Raw genomic sequence first — 18,688 nt, 5'->3', positions numbered from 1 at the left:
GACTCTCGCCCACTGAAAGACAATCTGCTTGTTTTTCCCGTCACCAGTTGTGTGGACATGTTGTCATCTCACTGTCTTCTTACATCAGTAACAGCATGAGAGAAGCTCATTGCTAACATGGTTCTGTCATTCCAATGGTCATTGTCTGTCCACAGTAACACAGACAGGTTTTTACACCTGCGATACCAACAGTGATCTCCTCTTTCAAGCATACACAGATGAAACACTTCCCTGTATCATGTCATCAAAAAACTTTTTTTTTTTTGCTTTTTGGGTCACACCCAGCGATACACAGGGGTTGCTCCTGGATCTGCACTCAGGAATTACTCCTGGCGGTGCTCAGGGGGAAAGGGGTGACCATACGGGATGCTAGGAATCAAACCTGGGTTGGCCATGTGCAAGGCAAATATCCTACCTGCTGTGCTATTGCTCCAGCCCCACAAAAATCTTTTCAAAAAACTTTGGCGTATGTTTCTGCTTGCTGATTTCCCACGGCCCTTTTCAGCAGGCCTCCTTTGTCATCTCTTTCTCTTTCTCCTCCCATATTAGTTGTTTTTGTGATGGTTTTGAATTTCTTAATATTGATAACAATTTTGTAAGCTATCCTCTCTAGTCCCATAGTTAAGTGTTGGCAAAAAGTAGACATTCAATAAATACTTGTTGAAATTCATATTATTTAAACAATTATGACAACAAACAAGAATGTATCATAACTGGGATGGAAGCTCCCAAAAGGGCAAAGCACTTTGACAATGTTCAGGGTCCTGTGTGTCCAGTAAGTTACTGGTATGCAACCGTTACTCACTGGGTATTTGTTGGATGGGCAGAGAAATATTGTGAATTTCCAAAGAGTTTGGTGGAGGAGTTGCTTGATTGACAAAAAAGAAGTGGCATTTTACATAATGTGTAAAGAAAGAGAGAATGGATTGTTGAATTCCATTTAGAATAGGATTGGCAAAATTTTTCTATAGGAAATCAGAAAGTAAATATATAAGGTTTTGTAGACTACATATTTTCCATTTTAACTATTTTAACTCTGCCACTGAATAGCAATATGTGGCTGTGAGCAATTATAAACAAACAAACAAACAAACACTGTCCTCTTGTTGTTCATCGATTTGCTCAAGTGGGCCCAGTAACATCTCCATTTTGAGACTTCTTGTTACTGTGTTTGGCATATTGAATACGTCACAGGTAGCTTGCCAGGCTTTGCCGTGCAGGCGAGATACACTTGGTAGCTTGCCAGGCTCTCCGAGAGGGGTGGAGGAATCGAACCCGGCTAGGCCTGGCTGGCTGCATGCAAGGCAAATGCCCTATTGCTATGCTATCGCTCCAGCCCTGAGCAATTATAATATGTAAATAATTATGGCTGCACTATAAATAATTATTTACAAAAGCAATCAGCGGGGGTATGGTGCTGCCAGCAGGTCAATCGGTACCTGTGAGGCGAGCGCATCAGCAGCCTGATGGTGCCTTCAGACTTCCAGATACCCCAAAACTGCTACTGTGCCTGACCCCAAAAACTTACGGTAACGTTTACCAAGAAAGTAAATGGCCAAAAGTTAGGCATGTGGGAGACACACCCATAAACCACCACAGGTTCAGCTATATAATTGGAGGCATGGCCTCTCTGGTTACTGATCTAACTGCTTAACAGCCATGATCCCAGAGACTCAGAAACAAATTTTGAAACCCAACATCTTTTGGCAGAAATGCGTCTGGTCCCTGCAGTAGGTTACTGGCGCCAGGCCACCCCAGGTGGGAATATGTTTCATGCCTTGGTTTGTTCTCCCTGGCGGCCCAGTGGCGGTCATCCTCTAAGGCCATTGGATAGTCAGGTTAAGGCCTGCAGTGATGAGACATGCAGGACCTCACGAGATGGGTGTGGAGCTGACCCCTTTTTCCCCCACCCCAACAAGACCCTGAGTTGCCGCCAACCAATGATGTCTCTGGTTCCTGATCAATCTGCTTTATGGCCATGATCCCAGAGACTCAGAAACAAATCTTGAAACCCAACAGCTTTTGGCAGAAATGCGTCTGGATCCCACAGTAGGTTACTGTTGCTGGGCCATCCTAGGGGGGAAAGGGTGCTGTCCCTCCACCTGCTCCCCCTTGGCAGTTCGGTGGCCGCCATCCGCCAGAGGCCATTGGACAGTCAGGTTTGGGCCCTCAGTGACGTGACATGCAGAGCCTCACGGGATGGGAGTGGAGTCGGCCCTTTCCTCCTCTTCCCAACAAGACCCCAAATGGCCATCAACGAACAGCCTCTCTGGCTCCTGATCAAGCTGCTTAACGTCCATGATCCCAGAGACTCAGGAACAAATCTTGAAACCCAGCAGATTTGGGCAGAAATCCCTCCAGATTTAGGGCCGGAGCGATAGCACAGCGGGTAAGGCGTTCGCCTTACAAGCGGCCAACATGGCCGACCCGAGTTCGATTCCTCCGCCCCTCTCGGAGAGCCCGGCAAGCTACCGAGAGTATTCGATATGCCAGACACAGTAACAACAAAGTCTCCAACGGAGACGTTACTGGGCCCGCTCGAGCAAATCGACGATCAACGGGAGGGCCTTTACCTTTACCTTTTACCCTCCAGATTTAATTGTTAAAATTTCGGAATTAAAAATTGCAGGGCCACTGCTGCAGCCGCGCGACCTCATATGTTATTCATAAACAGCAAAAGAAAACAAATTGTCTACTGTTGTCTTTTCAGCAGATCTGAGTGTTGAGGTAAAATCCCAAATAATAATGGTGGGTATGCTGTCAAAATATTGAATGTAATCAAAGTAGAGAGAGAGCAATGTGAGAATCATCTGCCCCACAGGTAGGGGGAAGGTGTAGGATGGGAGTATACTGGGGTTTTGGGGGGTGGAGAATAGGCACTGGTGAAGGTACAGGTGTTTCATTGTATGACTGAGACTTAAACCCGAAAGCTTTGTAACTGCTGTCACGTTGGTTCAATAATTACAATTATAAAAAATGAAAAAAAAAGTAAGGTAGAGTTCACACCCAATTCAGTCAACCTAATCAGTGGCTGAATAAATAGCAGTACTCCCACAAAAAAAAAAAAAAGACTCCTTTACTCCCTGCTCTGTGCTTAGGGATCACTCCTGGCAATGCTTGGAAGAACCATATTTGGTGCTGGGCATCCATCCAGGCTGGGCTACTTACAAGGCAAGTACTTTATTCCCTATACTATCTATCCAACTTATTCACTGAAAATTTCTCCTCCTCCCCCCTTTCGTGTATATGTGTGTGAGTGCAGAGCCAGTGATGCTTACTCCTGGCTCTGTACACAGGTATCACTCCTGGCAAGGTTCAGGGAACCATACTGGGTACCAAGAGTTGAATCTGGGTCGATCACATACAAGGCAGGTGCCTATCTTTCCAGCCCCAGCTTCACTGATATCTTTGAGTAAGGATTATAATCTCCCTGAAAATATAGTCCAAAGTGTTCTGCAAATTTACAATTTCTCTGAAATGTGCTATGTGAGAAATTGATACAAATGTGGTATTTTGTTTAGCACAGCGGTAGGGCATTTGCCTTGCACGCAGCCAACATGGCTGACCCAAGATAGATTCCTCCACCCCCTCGGAGAGCCTGGCAAGCTACCAAGGGTATCTTGCCCACACGGCAAAGCCTGGCAAGCTACCCGTGAGGTATTCAATATGTCAAACACAGTAACAACAAAGTCTCCAATGAAGATGTTACTGGGCCCGCTCGAGCAAATCGATGAACCATGGGAGGACAGGATAGGACCATGTTTTAACATAACATTTTTGTTAAATTATTTAACATTGAGTAAGTTTGACATTCTCAGAAGGGTTTCTTGTGATTTACAGTGCCTTTAGCATTTATTCTCATTGGGAGGGTAAGCTCTCATGTTGGACAGGAACAACTGTATCAGGCATAGTTCTGAGCTAAAGTAATTAAAGATAATATTCATATGTTACTGAAAAAATAGTGTGAAAAATGTTTTAGATAATCACTCTTAAATTTTCTGTGTAAAATCAGTTTTGAGCTGGTGACTAATGGAAGATTCATGGAAGTGGTCAATTCTGACATCTTAATCACCATGAATTTTATCAGTGAAATTTGCTGCTAACATCTACAACACTGTGGATCAATACCACTTGTGGATCAGAGGAAAAGACAACTCTCTGGAAATGTTGATTTTTTTAAGTTAATGCCAGTTGAACACTGTTGGAATCCATAGTGCCAATTAAAGTATGGCTCAAGCTTAGGAAAAAAAAAACAATCAGCAGACTGGATATGATCCAGGGGTAGTAGTTTGTGACCTGCTTTGAAACAAGTGTGCAAAATCATCTTTTAGGATAAAGATGACTATTTCCTATTGAAAACCATGTCTTTCACCACTTATCTGCCCCATACCCTTACTTCTAAAAGTAGATTCTTCCTTTGAAGCTACTTCCCATCTTAGTTTTTCTAAATATTTTATTTTCATAAAAGGTATATTACTAAATGATCATTGGTATCTACAACTATCAAAAATAAATCCCATATTTTCCTCTCCACAGGATTTTTTAAAAACATGATTTTTTCATAAGTTTTGTGGTAAATTACTGTATTAATTTGGTCCAGTACTCTGCTATATATGATGATGCATATACAGGTCTACATATATACCACTGAAATAGATAACCATTGTGAAATGATTAATCAGCATTAATATGGAATACCATCTCATAAAATGTGTTTGGTGAACTTTTCTAGTATTTGTACTGCCTTTTACAAAATTTCCGAATTTTTTCTTATTTTTTAAGTGTCGTGACTTATACACCAGGCCTGATTTCCTTTTCATCTGCAAACATAATCTTAAATATGACTTCAGTGAGAAATGTTTGCTGAACATGTTAAACATTCATAACTTTACATGCTGCATTGATTTATAGTCGTTTGGATATCAACAGACAGTACTGACTCACCTGACACCAAATCTGACTATAAAAGACTTATGTTATAAACGTATCATTTGCCTCTAGACAGTTATTTATTCAAGAAACTTGGACTGCATTTATGTATTTTTGAAAACAACTTACTTTTACAAAACTACAGTCTTCTAAGTGGTGACTTCTACAAAAATGAATATATACAGAGTCCAAAACAAGCCAATATAGTCTAATTGCCTAGGATATAAAACTATAAACACAGGAACATTCAGTATTTGACCACTTCAATACTCAATAACCCTGATTTCCTCAATAGCAAGAGAAAAATAATAGTGCTAACCCAACAGGATTACAAAAAGTACTAAATGAGGTAATCATATAAAGCATGTGACATTTGCAAAAAAAATGTCATTTCACATGACTTGTTCTATCATGCACTCAGTGATGAACAGTTATTATTAGCCATCATTGCCTAATCCTGCTTAAGGTCAGCAGTATGTCGTTAAGTGGTGGAAAATGCTTAAGTATATGGAACCCGATGGCAATGTTGGAAGACAATTTAGAAAACTGAAAATCTGTCATATAAGAAAACTAGACCACTACTACAGTCAATAATATCACCTGTAGAAATCAAGTAAGAAATGGCACAAAATCGCACTAGGAGTATCAATAGTGTGACATGATAATTGTGTTTGTGTTTGGGATGGGAAGAATAGAGTGCTCATTTTAAGCTCACTGTGGAGGAACTGTGGAAATTAGAGTATCTTTATTGCCAATGAGCATTCTATTCAAGTACATTCAGAGGAGGAAAGAAGCTTACTAGAAACAATTAAATTTGACTTTAATAAGTGAATATACCCAGTGCAATGAATATTCATACATCTTAAAGTTTAAAGATTATAAACAGGGGTTGGAGCAATAGCACAGCAGGTACGGCCCTTGCACGCAGCTGACCCGGGTTCGATTCCCAGCATCCCATGTGGTCCCCCGAGCACTGCCAGGAGCAATTCCTAAGTGCATGAGTCAGGAGTAACCACCCCTGTGCATTGCCAGGTGTGACCCAAAAAGCAAAAAAAAAAAAAAAATTATAAACAAGTCAAAGAACAAGTCAGAAGAGCTCTCAGTTTTTCTCTTTCCCATCCCTATCCTCCCATAACCTGACATATCACTCAAATAGAGATGAATTATCTACATGTGAGTGTTCTCATTGTGGGGGGGGGCAACTTCCCCTCTCGGGGGAGAGTCAGCAAGACATTTTCAGATGTCCTAACTTAGGATGGGGGGAAAATGCTATGTTAATTAGTGAATAGACTCCAGGGATGTCACTAAATAATTCACAATACATAGCACCACCTCCACAGCAAAATGATCCAGTCCCAATGTAAATGAAGCCAAAGATGAGAAATAGTCCTTCAGGTTAATAGCTTTTTAGGGTCAAATGGGTTCAAAAGCACCAACAAAACTGGTCTATAGAACTGAGCTTACCATGGTGGAGGGTGAGGCAGAGAGTGGCGGATCAGAGGGAATACTCTGGTGTAGGGGATGTAGCTGGAACATTGTATGCAAGAAATCCTATCAGTAATAGCACTGTAAATTACAGTGCCTAAATTTTTTTAAACTGTCACTGTCACTGTCCTCCCGTTGTTTGTCGATTTGCTTGAGTGGGCCCAGTAACACTGTGAGACTTGCTACTGTGTTTGGCATATCGAATATGAAACGGGTTACCTTGTCAGTCTTTGTGGTGTGGGCAAGATACTCTCAGTAGCTTGCTGGGTTCTCTGAGAGGGGCGGAGGAATTGAAGGTGGAGGAATCAAAATTGGGTCAGCCCGGTTGTCTGTGTGCAAGGCAAATGCCCTATCTGCTGTGTGCTATCGCTCCAGCCCAATTTAAAAAAAAATAAAGAACTATATACTAGAAACAATAGCCTTGTACAGTAAAGTCACAGGCTATAAAATCAACGCCCAAAAATCCATGGCTTTCCTATATTCAAATAATGAGAGAGAGGAAAGTGACATGAAAAAAATAATCCCAGTCACAATTGTGCCCCAGAAAATCAAATACCTCGGAATCAGCCTAACTAAAGATGTAAAGGATCTCTACAATGAAAACTACAAAACGCTACTCTATGAAATAAAAGAGGACACAAGGAAATGGAAACACATCCCCTGCTCATGGATAGGAAGAACCAACATTGTCAAAATGGCAATACTCCCGAAAGCATTATACAGATTCAACGTGATTCCTATAAGGATATACATGAAATTCTTCAAAGAAATAGATCAAGCACTCCTGAAATTCATATGGAACAACAAACAACCATGAATAGCTAAAGGAGTTCTTGGGAAGAAGACATGGGGAGGCATTACCCTCCCCAACCTCAAACTCTACTACAAAGTGGTTATAATTAAAACAGCATGGTATTGGAACAAAGCCAGGGCTGCAGACCAATGGAACAGGTTGGAATATTAGTACACACAACCCCAAATGTATGAACATCTAATCTTTGATAAGGGAGCAAGAAATGTGAAGTGGAACAAGGAAAGCCTCTTCAACAAATGGTGCTGGCATAACTGTACAACCACCTGCAAAAAATGGGCTTAGACCTTGACCTAACACCATGCATAAAAGTCAGATCAAAATGGATTAAAGGTCTCAACATCAGGCCAAAATCCATAAGACACATTGAAGACAAGGTTGGCAAAACCCTCCAGGATATTGAGGCTAATGATATCTTAAAAGACGGCACTCCACTGACCAAACAAGTGGAAACAGAGATAAACAAATGGGACTATCTTAAATTAAGAAGCTTCTGCACCTCAAAAGATACAATAAGCAGAATACAAAGATAATCTACAGAATGTGAAAGGATATTTACCCAATACTCATCTGATAAAGGGTTGATATCAAGGACATACAAAGCACTGGTTGAAATCTACAAGAAGAAAACATCTAACCCCATCAAAATATGGGGTGATGAAATGAACAGAAACTTTCCCAAAGAAGAAATCTGAATGGCTAAAAGCACATGAGAAAATGCTCTACATCACTAATCATCAGAAAGATGCAGATCAAAACAACAACAATGAGATATCATCTCACACCACAGAGACTGGCCCACATCCAAAAGAACAAAAGTAATCAGTGTTAGCGTGGATGTGGCGAGAAAGGGACCCTCCTTCACTGCTGGTGGGGATGCCGACTGGTCCAGCCCTTTTGAAAAACAGTATGGACGATTCTTCAAAAAATTAGAAATTGAGCTCACATTTGACCCAGCAATACCATTACTGGGAATATACCCCGTCAAGGCAAAAAAGTACAGTCGAAATGACATTTGCACTTCTATGTTCACTGCTGCACTATCCACAATAGCCAAAATCTGGAAAAAATCCTAGTGCCCGAGAACAGATGACTGGTTAAAGAAATTTTGGTACATCTATACAATGGTGTACTAAGCAGCTGTTAGAAAAGATGAAGTCATGAAATTTACATACAAGTGGTACTACATGGAAAGTATCACGCTAAGTGAAATGAGTCAGAAAGAGAGGGACAGACATAGAAAGATTGCATTCATCTGGGGTATATAAAGTAACAAATTTGGAGACTAACACCCAAGAATGGCCGAGATAAGAACCAGGAGGATCACTCCATGGCTTAGAGGCCAGCCGCACATGCTGAGGGAGAAGGCAGCTCAGATAGAGAGGGGAGCACCAAGTAAAGGGTGTTGGGAGGACCCTCCTGGGATGAGAGATGCATATTGAAAATAGACTATAGACTGAACATGATAGCCACTCAATGCCTCATTTGCAAACCACACACCCCAAAGAGAAAACAAAAGGGAATGCCCTGCCACAGGGGTAGGGTGGGATGTGGGGTGGGGAGATGGGAGGGATGCTGGGAGCATTGGAGGTGGGGAATGGGCACCAGTGGAGGGATGGGTACTCAATCATTGTATAACTGAAACCCAAGTACAAAAATTTGTAAGGTCAACAACTGTATCACATGGAGTTCACTAAAAAAAAAGAAAAAAAAGGAAATATATAATTTTATGCTCTTCATCACTAATCATCAGAAAGATGCAGATCAAAACAGCAATGAGATATAATCTCACATCACAAAGACTGGCCCACATCCAAAAGAACAAAAGCAACCAGTGTTGGCGCAGATGTGGGGAGAAAGGGATTCTCCTTCACTGCTGGTGGGGATTCTGATTGGTTCAGTCCTTTTGGAAAACAATGTCGATGCTTCTCAAAAAATTAGAAATTGAGCTCCCATTTGACTCAGAAATGCCACTTCTGGGAATATATCCTGGAGATGCAAAAAAGTATAGTAGAAATGACATCTGCACTTATATGTTCATTGCAGCACTGTTTATGATACCAAAATCTGGAAAAAAGGCTGAGTGCCTGAGAACAGATGACTGGTTAAAAAAACTTTTGGCACATCTACACAGTGGAATACTGTACAGCTGTTAGAAAAGATGAAGACAATGAAATTTGCATACAGGTGGTTCATCAGGGAAAGTGTCATGTTAAGTGAAATGAGTCAGAATGAGAGGGACAAACATAGAAAGATGTCACTCATTTGTGGAATATATAGTAACAGAATGGGAGACTAACACCCAAGAACAGTATAGATAAGTACCAGGAGGATTACTCCACAGCTTAGAAGCCGACCTCACATATTGGGGAAAAAGGCAGCTCAGATAGAGAAGGGACCACCAAGTAAAGGGTGCTAGGGGGGCCCGCTTGGGATGGGAGATGCGGTCTGAAAGTAGACTATAGACCAAACATGATGGCCACTTAATACATCTATTGCAAATCACAACACCCAAAAGGAGAGAGAGAGAGAGAGAGAGAGAGAAAGGGAATGCCCTGCCACAGAGAAGGGGCGGGGTGGAGGGGATGGGGTGGGGGTGGTGGGAGGGAAACTGGGACCATTGGTGGTGGAAAATGGGCACTGGTGCAGGGAAGGGTACTCGATCATTGTATGACTGAAACACAAGAACTAAAGTTTGTAAGTCTGTAACTAGAAAAGTCTTTAACTATACTTTATGGTGATTCACTAATAAAAAATAAAGAAACATATAATTTTAAAAAAGACAAAATAAATAAAAAGATAATATAAAAAATTATCTCCATAGGGATGAATATTGTGCAGACTCTGAGGAACAGTCTGCACAACAGGAAGCTTTTGCTAATATAATCAGATATTCCCAGCCTCCTGTGTTGATTCTACATTTATGAACCTTAAGCTGCAGTATTATTATGGACTTCACATCCTCAGAAAAAGATTGACTATAAATATCAAAGCTACTATTTACAAAGTACCACTATATGTTAGCTACCTGACCTACTGGGGACTTCAGAGCTAAGAAAAGCTATGCTTTCATGTAGACGAAAGAAAATATCCACCCTAAGATTTAGACCAACCATGAGAACAGGCATTTCCTGGAATTTCCTATGGCAGGATTTCTCAAGGAAAGTCACTTTCCATGGGAAAACAATAGCATATTAAACAACACAAACTTAAGGATTCGATTCCAGATGAGAAGTTACAAGTCAATGCTTGGATTTTTATTCTGTACTCCATAAAATTGAAAATCTATCTTATGTGTCAAGGCAAGTTTTGTCTTTTATAGATATTGTTACATAAGGCCCCCAGAGGCTTCTTTAGAAGGGCTGTAACCTGAAAAGCAGATAACGCTCAAAGGAGAAAAAGGTATATGAAGGACATTACTTTGAAATTTTTGCATCTGTACTTGGTGCCGTCTTGCTGCTGCTGAAATGACTGTCTGGGAACTCTGTACTTAGTGTATCTCCCATCTGTTCTTTCAGAAAAACTGCTGGAATCCTGCAAAGACATAGAATATTAAGTGATAACTAAGTGAAAATTCAGTAAGACTAGTAAATGAATGAAAAATCAGAACCTAACATTAAACTAAGGAAGTATCAATGTGTGTCTGTATAGATTATAAGTAAGTGGTATTTAGAGAACATTATAGGGTAATCTCAAATTCTCAACCTTAAAGGAAAAGTGATCACCTCAGATATTACCTTACAAATAAAAACACGGTCCTAAATTGCTTATTTGGATGGATGAAAATAATGCCCGTCTATAGGATGTCATTGGGAATTGAGAAAAACATACAAAACTTAGATTCTATTTGTATTACAAACTACTACTTTCGTTGCATACATAATTACATAAGCCACCACTGTAATTACTATATAAGGTACTTGGCTGCTACTGGTTAGTGACCTTCTTTCTGCTTGAAAGCTAAACATTTCAATTTAACGATTAGTTACTTGTCACTTGTCATCCCGTTGGTCTTTAATTTGGTCCATGTCACATGCTAGTGTAGTATTAATGATTAGTATTGAAAAGAATAATTCTGGATTTTCAAGCTATTCTCCCAAAGATGTAGATATAAGAATATGTGTAGATATAACTTAGACTTATGTAGATAAGCATTAGCCCATATTATAAAAAATAATAATTTAAAAAACTTTCTGTCATAGTAGACTTGTACATATGACTATTTTGGTCAACATAAGAGAGAAAGGTTAAAGTGATCCATGATTAAAGGTTAATCTTTTATTTTTTACATAAGGAAAGCTTTTGATATTCAGTAACAAATGCCATTAGCTACAGAGAAAAAATAAGAAAGGATAGGAACAATATAGATAGCTGGATATTCACATTGGGTCATCTAAATGTGAATAGAAATTGAATCTTCCTGGACACTGGGTTCATAATCCATTAATAGGGATTTAGAATGTAAATATATAATCAAGTTATAAGAAAAACGTGAAACTTCGCTAAAATATAGTAGAAACACTAGGTTTTGTTCTGTTGGTTATAGTTTACATTCCTGGAAATATCAGAACAACTCTGGTTTACACTAAAAATATTATGAATTACCAATCTACACTTAACAAAAAGCAAAGTTAAAAGTGCATACCTTGAGAACTGCATAATATTAGTTTATTCAGTAAGTCAATATTACATGATCAGTCTATAAAACATTATATTTAAAACCTAAATTATATTTTAAAGCTAAGGCAAAGAGTTTTTAAAGACAAAATATTTTCCATTTTTATCCACACAAGGTCAAACGATTAGAAAATACTAATATTGTTTATTATAGAGGCCAGAGAGATAGTACAGTAGGCAATACACTTGCGTTGCATTTGATCATCCCAGGTTCAATACCTGGCACCTAATATGGTTCCCTGAGCACCACCAAGAGTTATGCTGAGTCATGGGTAACCACTGAGCATTACTGGGTGTGGCTCCCATAAAAAGTAAAATAAAATAATATGTGCATTTCTAGGAGATATGTGAATATGTTCTCTAGCCTGAATCTTATCTGAAATACCTGGATGACAGTGTTATTTTGCTTTGCATTTCCTCTGAATCAGAAACTTAAAAACCAAAAAAATTATAGGCAAAATTCAAAAATATAATTCATTTATTTGATATTAAATATAATCTTTATCAATTAATGGCATGATATAAAATCTATGACTATCTGAATGCACATATTATAGTGTAGGACTGATCTCTAAACTATCTAATTTCCAAAACAAATGCAATTTTGAGGAAGATAAGTCACAAATTAAAACTGGTTATCTATTGTCAATGTTATATGTAACACTTTTAATTCTCAGGTTTCTCTAAATTATAGGTAGAGTTCCAGGGGACCACATGAGCTTCAGAGATATATCCTATGCATCTCGATTTTAGCTAGAGAGAGAGTAGAGCAGTTAGATGCTTGCCTTGTGTTTGTGTCAGACCTGGGAGGATTTTTGACACCTCATATGGTCTCATGAGCACCACCAGAAGTGATCCCTGACCAAAGAGCCAAGGTAAGTCCCAAGCACAGACAGCTGGGGCTCAAACACAAAAATCTTAATTTTTCCCAAAACTTAAATAATAAGCTTCATTTAAATCCCAACTACACAAAGGTCAATAATCTCTGGTAAGACTGAAAGTTAAAATCCCCAATGTTTCCCAAGTCTTTCCTCTCTCTACAATTTTCTTTGCACATCAGGAAGATGTCAGGGCTCTCACTCAGATAAAACTACTGAAAAAGACAAGCCAAATTTTTCTCACTCTCAAGTCTTTGAAATCTTCTAGTAGGCTCAGTTTCTCAGGCACAGACTCCAGATGGTCCAAGGCCACCCGTGTACTCTGGAGGGAGAAACAGAAGGAAACCAAACATCATGAAAAATGTATTAAAATTTTCAGAATCCAAGTGCTAGAAAAAGTCACTGAGTTGTACCTTGAGTAGAGGCAGTTCAAAGTGTCGATTTAGTGAGTTAATAAGAACAGACATCACAGCATTTCTAAGGAAAATGTACTTTTTTTAAAGAAGAATTATTTTCTTTCAAAAAGTAGATGAGATGTATTTGCAAGACTGACTCATATAAAAACTCTTTGTGGATAATTGCTTTCAACTGATATGCTATGAAACTTTGTATAGAGCATTTCAAATTAATATTAATTTACAAACCTGCTTCAGTGAACATCAGAAATAAACCACAAGGTAATACTGAGAAATAGATGAATTTGTAGTTACTTGTGGAGCATATTAGAGAGGCCCACATATGGCCAATATAAAGCGGAGTCCTCAACAATCATTTTAGTTAAAAAGAAAGAGGAGATGCTCTGAAAAGCCTTCAGTGAAATATTTAAAATTAAAAGTTTGCATCAGAAACATAATATCTTGTTGATTATAAGTCAATAAGCCATGGAGTCTTTCATTATCTGGTCACTGATTTATGCCAAGCAATATAAAATTAAGAGGGGGAAAAAATTTCAAAGCCAATGTGAACTCAGAAGTTAAATTAGAATAAGCTGAAGACCAGAAACTATAACATACACATTTCTGAATTCTTAGTCCTGCCACAATGTCAGCACATACTAGCCTGGCAAAAGATACTACCTTTTAAATTAAAAAATGAATTGTAATTAATAAACAAGTTCCTGGCTGGGGCATGGTAGAACTGGGTGGTCAATTTGCAGAGTTGAGAGTTTGTAACCATCTAATAGTCATTGTACCCACACCCTACTCTTTCTCATATAAATGGTTCTGAAAAAATAAATTATGATCACAGTGCTTTGTGTCACTATGGGACTAAAATCATTATAAGCCCCCACGTTCCCTTTTTCATCCTGGCCCCAGTCATAAAGATCTTAGGAACAATATTCTCCAGGTGGTGTAACTACAAAATAGAAGAGGGTTAACCACCATATTGGACTTGATACAAGTAGACATCAAAGTCCACTGTGTTATGGAGATATGAAGATTTATTGTTACAAACACATGGTAAAGCAATAATTATTGCAAATAATAACTACTTAGAATTTACTAGCTAAATTGAATTCAAACTAGGTTATCAAATAATCAATTAGGAGTTTCTTCCCTGGGGGAGTTCAAAGTTAGGGGAGCTACACAGTGTTAGAAATTTTCTAACTCAATTTGTTATACTTGCTTTCACTTATCTTCCTTGTTAAAGTCTCTCTCTCATCCCACTGCTATTCTCTGCCTTCATTTCAAGAAGCAGCAGCATTTCCCGAACTACTTCTCCAGGAAGTCATACAAGTCTACTCCAGGGGGTGTCACGAGACTGGCATAAGAACAGAGTTGAAGGTTTAACTCCTTTGAGTCACTGTGAATGTATATTCTGATCTCTCCTCCTCTAGTGACTTGGTCCTCCAGAATATTTTCTGGAACTCTGCAGCGTGAATGTTACATACTTGCAATCACTATCTCCTTGGCAGGCGCTTGGATATCACCTTCTCTTCTATGAGTCAATTCATCAATTCTCTTTTAATATTCTAGCTGGAGTTACAGATGTTTCCTAGATGTCAACATGAAACCAAAATTTTTCCTTCCTTCAGTTTTCCTTTTGATAATATGATCTGAGAAACTGAAACATCCCTATTTCCCATTTTGAAATTGTACATACTGTTTCGCCAAGTTCATAAAATCTTCCTTTTCAAGTTCCATTTAAAGGATTTAGTAGTTTGTTCCTTCTGCTTAACATTTATATGATTGTTAGTCTTTTTACAGCATGTGCTCACTTAAACTGTCATGCATTTTAAATAGCCTCATTTAATTTTTTCACATGTATGAAAGATACATCAAAATGACACGGTTTTTTAATACGGGTTCTGACATATAGGTTTTGGAAGACAAACAGTTTTAGCCACCATAAAAGCTGTATTCATTTCAGTAATACAATTAGAGTTTTTCAAGAATTATCGTGATTCCTGAAGAACAATACAATATTAAAAATGCTACTGTGATTTTACAATAAAATGTCTAGTGAATAAAATCTTCAGAATCAATGATTCCAGTAGACATCATTTTAAATTTTATCTCTCTTTTATTTTTGTTTTCTCATTTATGTGCCACCTTCAAATTATGGCCAATTATGTTGATATTCCTTTTCTAAAAATAAGCAAATGATTTTTCCTTTATTGAAAAATATAGCATGTTATGCAAATATTTTTGCTTAAAATTTCCATCCACCAGATGACAGCGTGAATTTTTTTTACATTCTTTTACATACTGTTTTTTTTCACTATTTTATTATGTTTTTAAATACATATTTAAATGGATCCAATTTTTGTGGGTAAACCTTGAAAATATTCCTTGATTCCTTCCTTAATTGAAGTATTTTCTGCTTCCTGCCCTGGAAGCTCTGTCTCCATGAACTGATGTTTATACTCTCTGATTGTCTACTTTACTTGCAGCTTACTTCATATCCTATTTATTTGCTGTTTCTAAATCTCTTCCTCAACATCAGAAACACTTTCTGGTATACATGCTTTCACTCTATACTTCAGTCAATCAATCAACATTAAGATTTGATACAACAATATCTACAGTCATAGATGACATTTTATTTTAAATGAACTTTGAGTGTAGAAATGGGCAAATTCGGAGACAAAAATTATATAAAGAAAATTATTTGCCTTTAGAACATTATGCATACAGATATTCAAATTTAAGAGTATATAAGAAAGAATATGTAATGAAGAAGCAATGAAGATTGCATAATATTATGAAGATATAATGAAGATGATGTAAGAAGATATAATGAAGACAACGAATCCAGCCCTGCAGGCCTCTCAAATTTCAAATTTCAGGATTGTTACTTAGGGCAAGTACATTTTCCTTTCTATTGTTGCATGCAAGTGTGCTAAGTGCCACTTTGACCTTAGTCTTTAGTATATATGTATACATATTCAAATTCTTGTTTTAAGTAATGTTGAGATAGGTTGGGATTCTATGGGCAGAGTCTTGTCACATTATGTCATTTCATGTTCACGCGAAAACATGAAATGTCATGTTCACATGAAAATTAACAGGGCTAGAGAGAGAAAATCCATCAGCAGAAAGTCTAAAATAAGGAACAGATTGGATCTAGAGATATCTTGTTAACGTCTATGGAAAAAAATACCTTGTGCAGAATTGTCAACAATGTCGTCATTATTATTCAATAAAGATACCATCAAATGATAGCAGCTTACTGTTAATTTTCTGAAATCATTTTTCTAAAAGAACTGATTCAGATGTTCACCAAAATTTTAAATACTGCTTCTCTTTTAAAAATGTTTTGAAAACTAAATTTTGTATTAGTGTTATAATGCAAGATGAAAAGTGCTGGGTCTATTTCACGAAGGGCCAGTGCCCTGTATAATTCGTGATTCATTTCAGAAGCTTATGGAGTGGGCCTTCTCAATGATGAATGACTCCTAATTCTGTTTAATAGCAAAATGAAAGACTGAATTGTAAAAAGTAATTCAGTTTTTAATAAGCGTCTGACTTGTTCCACTTGTTCCATCACTGTATAATGTACATTGTCATCCCCATTATACAGATGAGGCAATGAAGGATTGGAGTGTAAATAACCTCCTCACTCTCCTCACTGTCATGTGGTAGCAAAGGAAACACATCTAAGAGTTCTGAATGCAGAAATGGAAGCATTTTTACATAAATATTTTCATAGCGAGTCATCAGCTGAAAAGGAGAGCAACCAGAAGTTGTAACAATGAGTGCTTAACTTAAATTCCTAAAGGCATTTTAGCTATCAACATTTTTAGAAGTCAGAATTTTGGAGATATATCCATGTTGAGCCTATTTGGGGAAATAAGTTTAAAGATGATCCCAGGAGAAATTTCATCCTGCCAGTAGTGCTGAAGTGTCTGCTCAAGACCATGCATTCAAGCACCTACACAGAGGAGTAATCTGTTTTGTTGTTTCGAAGTTAAGTAATGAGATGAACATTTATGATAGCAGCGCTCCCTTTTCTTCCTCCATCACATGTAACACACTCCCTAGTCATCAGAGTTGCTCTATAAATGTCACCTAAATAAAGGTGAAGGGAGAGTTACCATGTTTTTATCAAATCACTAAATCTTGGCCTCTTTATTAAAAGCCAAGAAGCAGAAGCTTGCTTTACACTTATTTTTTTCCAGGGTTGAGGTAAGATCAAATGGTAGAAGAAAACAGTGCAACTCAGAAACCCTGTACATTAGGCCTATCTGTGGCTTTTGCACATAGACTAATGTTTAGGTGTCTGATGAAAAGGGCAAGAAATAAGCTGACAATGTTATTATTCTAAAGTTCCAACACATACACCAAGCTAGTATGGAATGGAACCGTCTCATTAGTGCACAGTACATTTTTCCTTAGTCATTCCTCCGGTTCAGGCAACAGGGATTGAATAATATAATAAAATGGCATAAGCCACAGCAATTAAGGATTAGAAAGGGGCTGCATTGCAATTTCTAGATTCCTGTCTCCAGACAAATCTTAAGAAGCATATTTAATCATAGGTCTAGTTTGGTAAATCTATTTCTTTGTAAAAAAATCACATTTATTTTCTTATCAAAATAACACAACCACCATTTTCTTATAGCGCTACAAAATTATGTTTTGAGGTTCAGGCAATAAATTAAAGGAGACATCTATATTTTTATTTTAAAAATGAGTATGTGTATTTTTGGCACCGTACAGATGCTAAGTAAACAGGATTATGAAGCAGTTTATTTGGGTTTGAAAAATGCAATTCTATTTCATTTGGAAAGAGATCCACTGTAAAACTTTCTTGACAAATGGCTGAAAGATGGTAAAAGGACCTGAATAAACAACTTCCAATGAGAGGAAGGGTGAGATTATAAAAAAAGGATAGACTGTGTGCCTTTCATTTGTGGTGGCTCCATTCACAACAGCTGTATCAGCTTCACAGGCCTTCTTTTCATCCAAACCATATAAGACACTTGCTGAAACCATCAGAACAGTAATAGAGAATAGGCTAGTGAAGTGACTTACTGATGCACATCCATCAAAGGCCCTAGTGCTCAGAGCTATGTGGATTTCTTGGAGAACTCTTCATTTCTAAAGTGTGCACTTCAAGAGATGACTAAAAAATCAGATGCCCCCACTTAGGCCAGGAAAAGAGGGTATATGTGATTTGTTAGCTACAAATACTAATAAGAAATCAGTGACCAATTAACCTAAAATATAGAAAAATTTGTGCTAGCAATAAATTCTCTTTTGTCTTCAAAGAAAACCATTCTAGTCAACTTAGTAATAGAGTATCTCTTTTTTTTTTTAATTTTTTTTATTTATTGAATCACTGTGGGAAAGGTTACAAAGCTTTCCGGTTTATGTCTCAGTCATGCAAATATCAAACACATTTCCCTTTACCAACACCCATTCTTCACCATGAAGAACCCCAATAAAACCCCACCCCCCACCCC

The 18,688-nt window shown here is 37.9% G+C and overlaps 1 protein-coding gene across 1 annotated transcript in view; it reads right to left on the bottom strand.

Annotated features, from left to right (window-relative positions):
• The window catches only part of CEP128 (centrosomal protein 128), a 512,196-nt gene that overhangs the window by 19,021 nt on the left and 474,487 nt on the right, over positions 1-18,688 (bottom strand). Inside the window, exons 23-24 of the mRNA XM_056134021.1 lie at positions 13,025-13,102; positions 10,646-10,759 (exon numbers count right to left, since the gene is read on the bottom strand). Of these exons, the coding sequence (XP_055989996.1) occupies positions 10,646-10,759; positions 13,025-13,102 (192 nt within the window). The remainder of the gene's footprint in view (positions 1-10,645; positions 10,760-13,024; positions 13,103-18,688) is intronic.

Source organism: Sorex fumeus, unplaced genomic scaffold (assembly GCF_029834395.1).
Source record: "Sorex fumeus unplaced genomic scaffold, SorFum_2.1 ptg000098l, whole genome shotgun sequence".
In the NCBI taxonomy this organism is placed as follows: domain Eukaryota; kingdom Metazoa; phylum Chordata; class Mammalia; order Eulipotyphla; family Soricidae; genus Sorex; species Sorex fumeus.
This window is presented reverse-complemented; position numbering and strand designations above follow the sequence as displayed.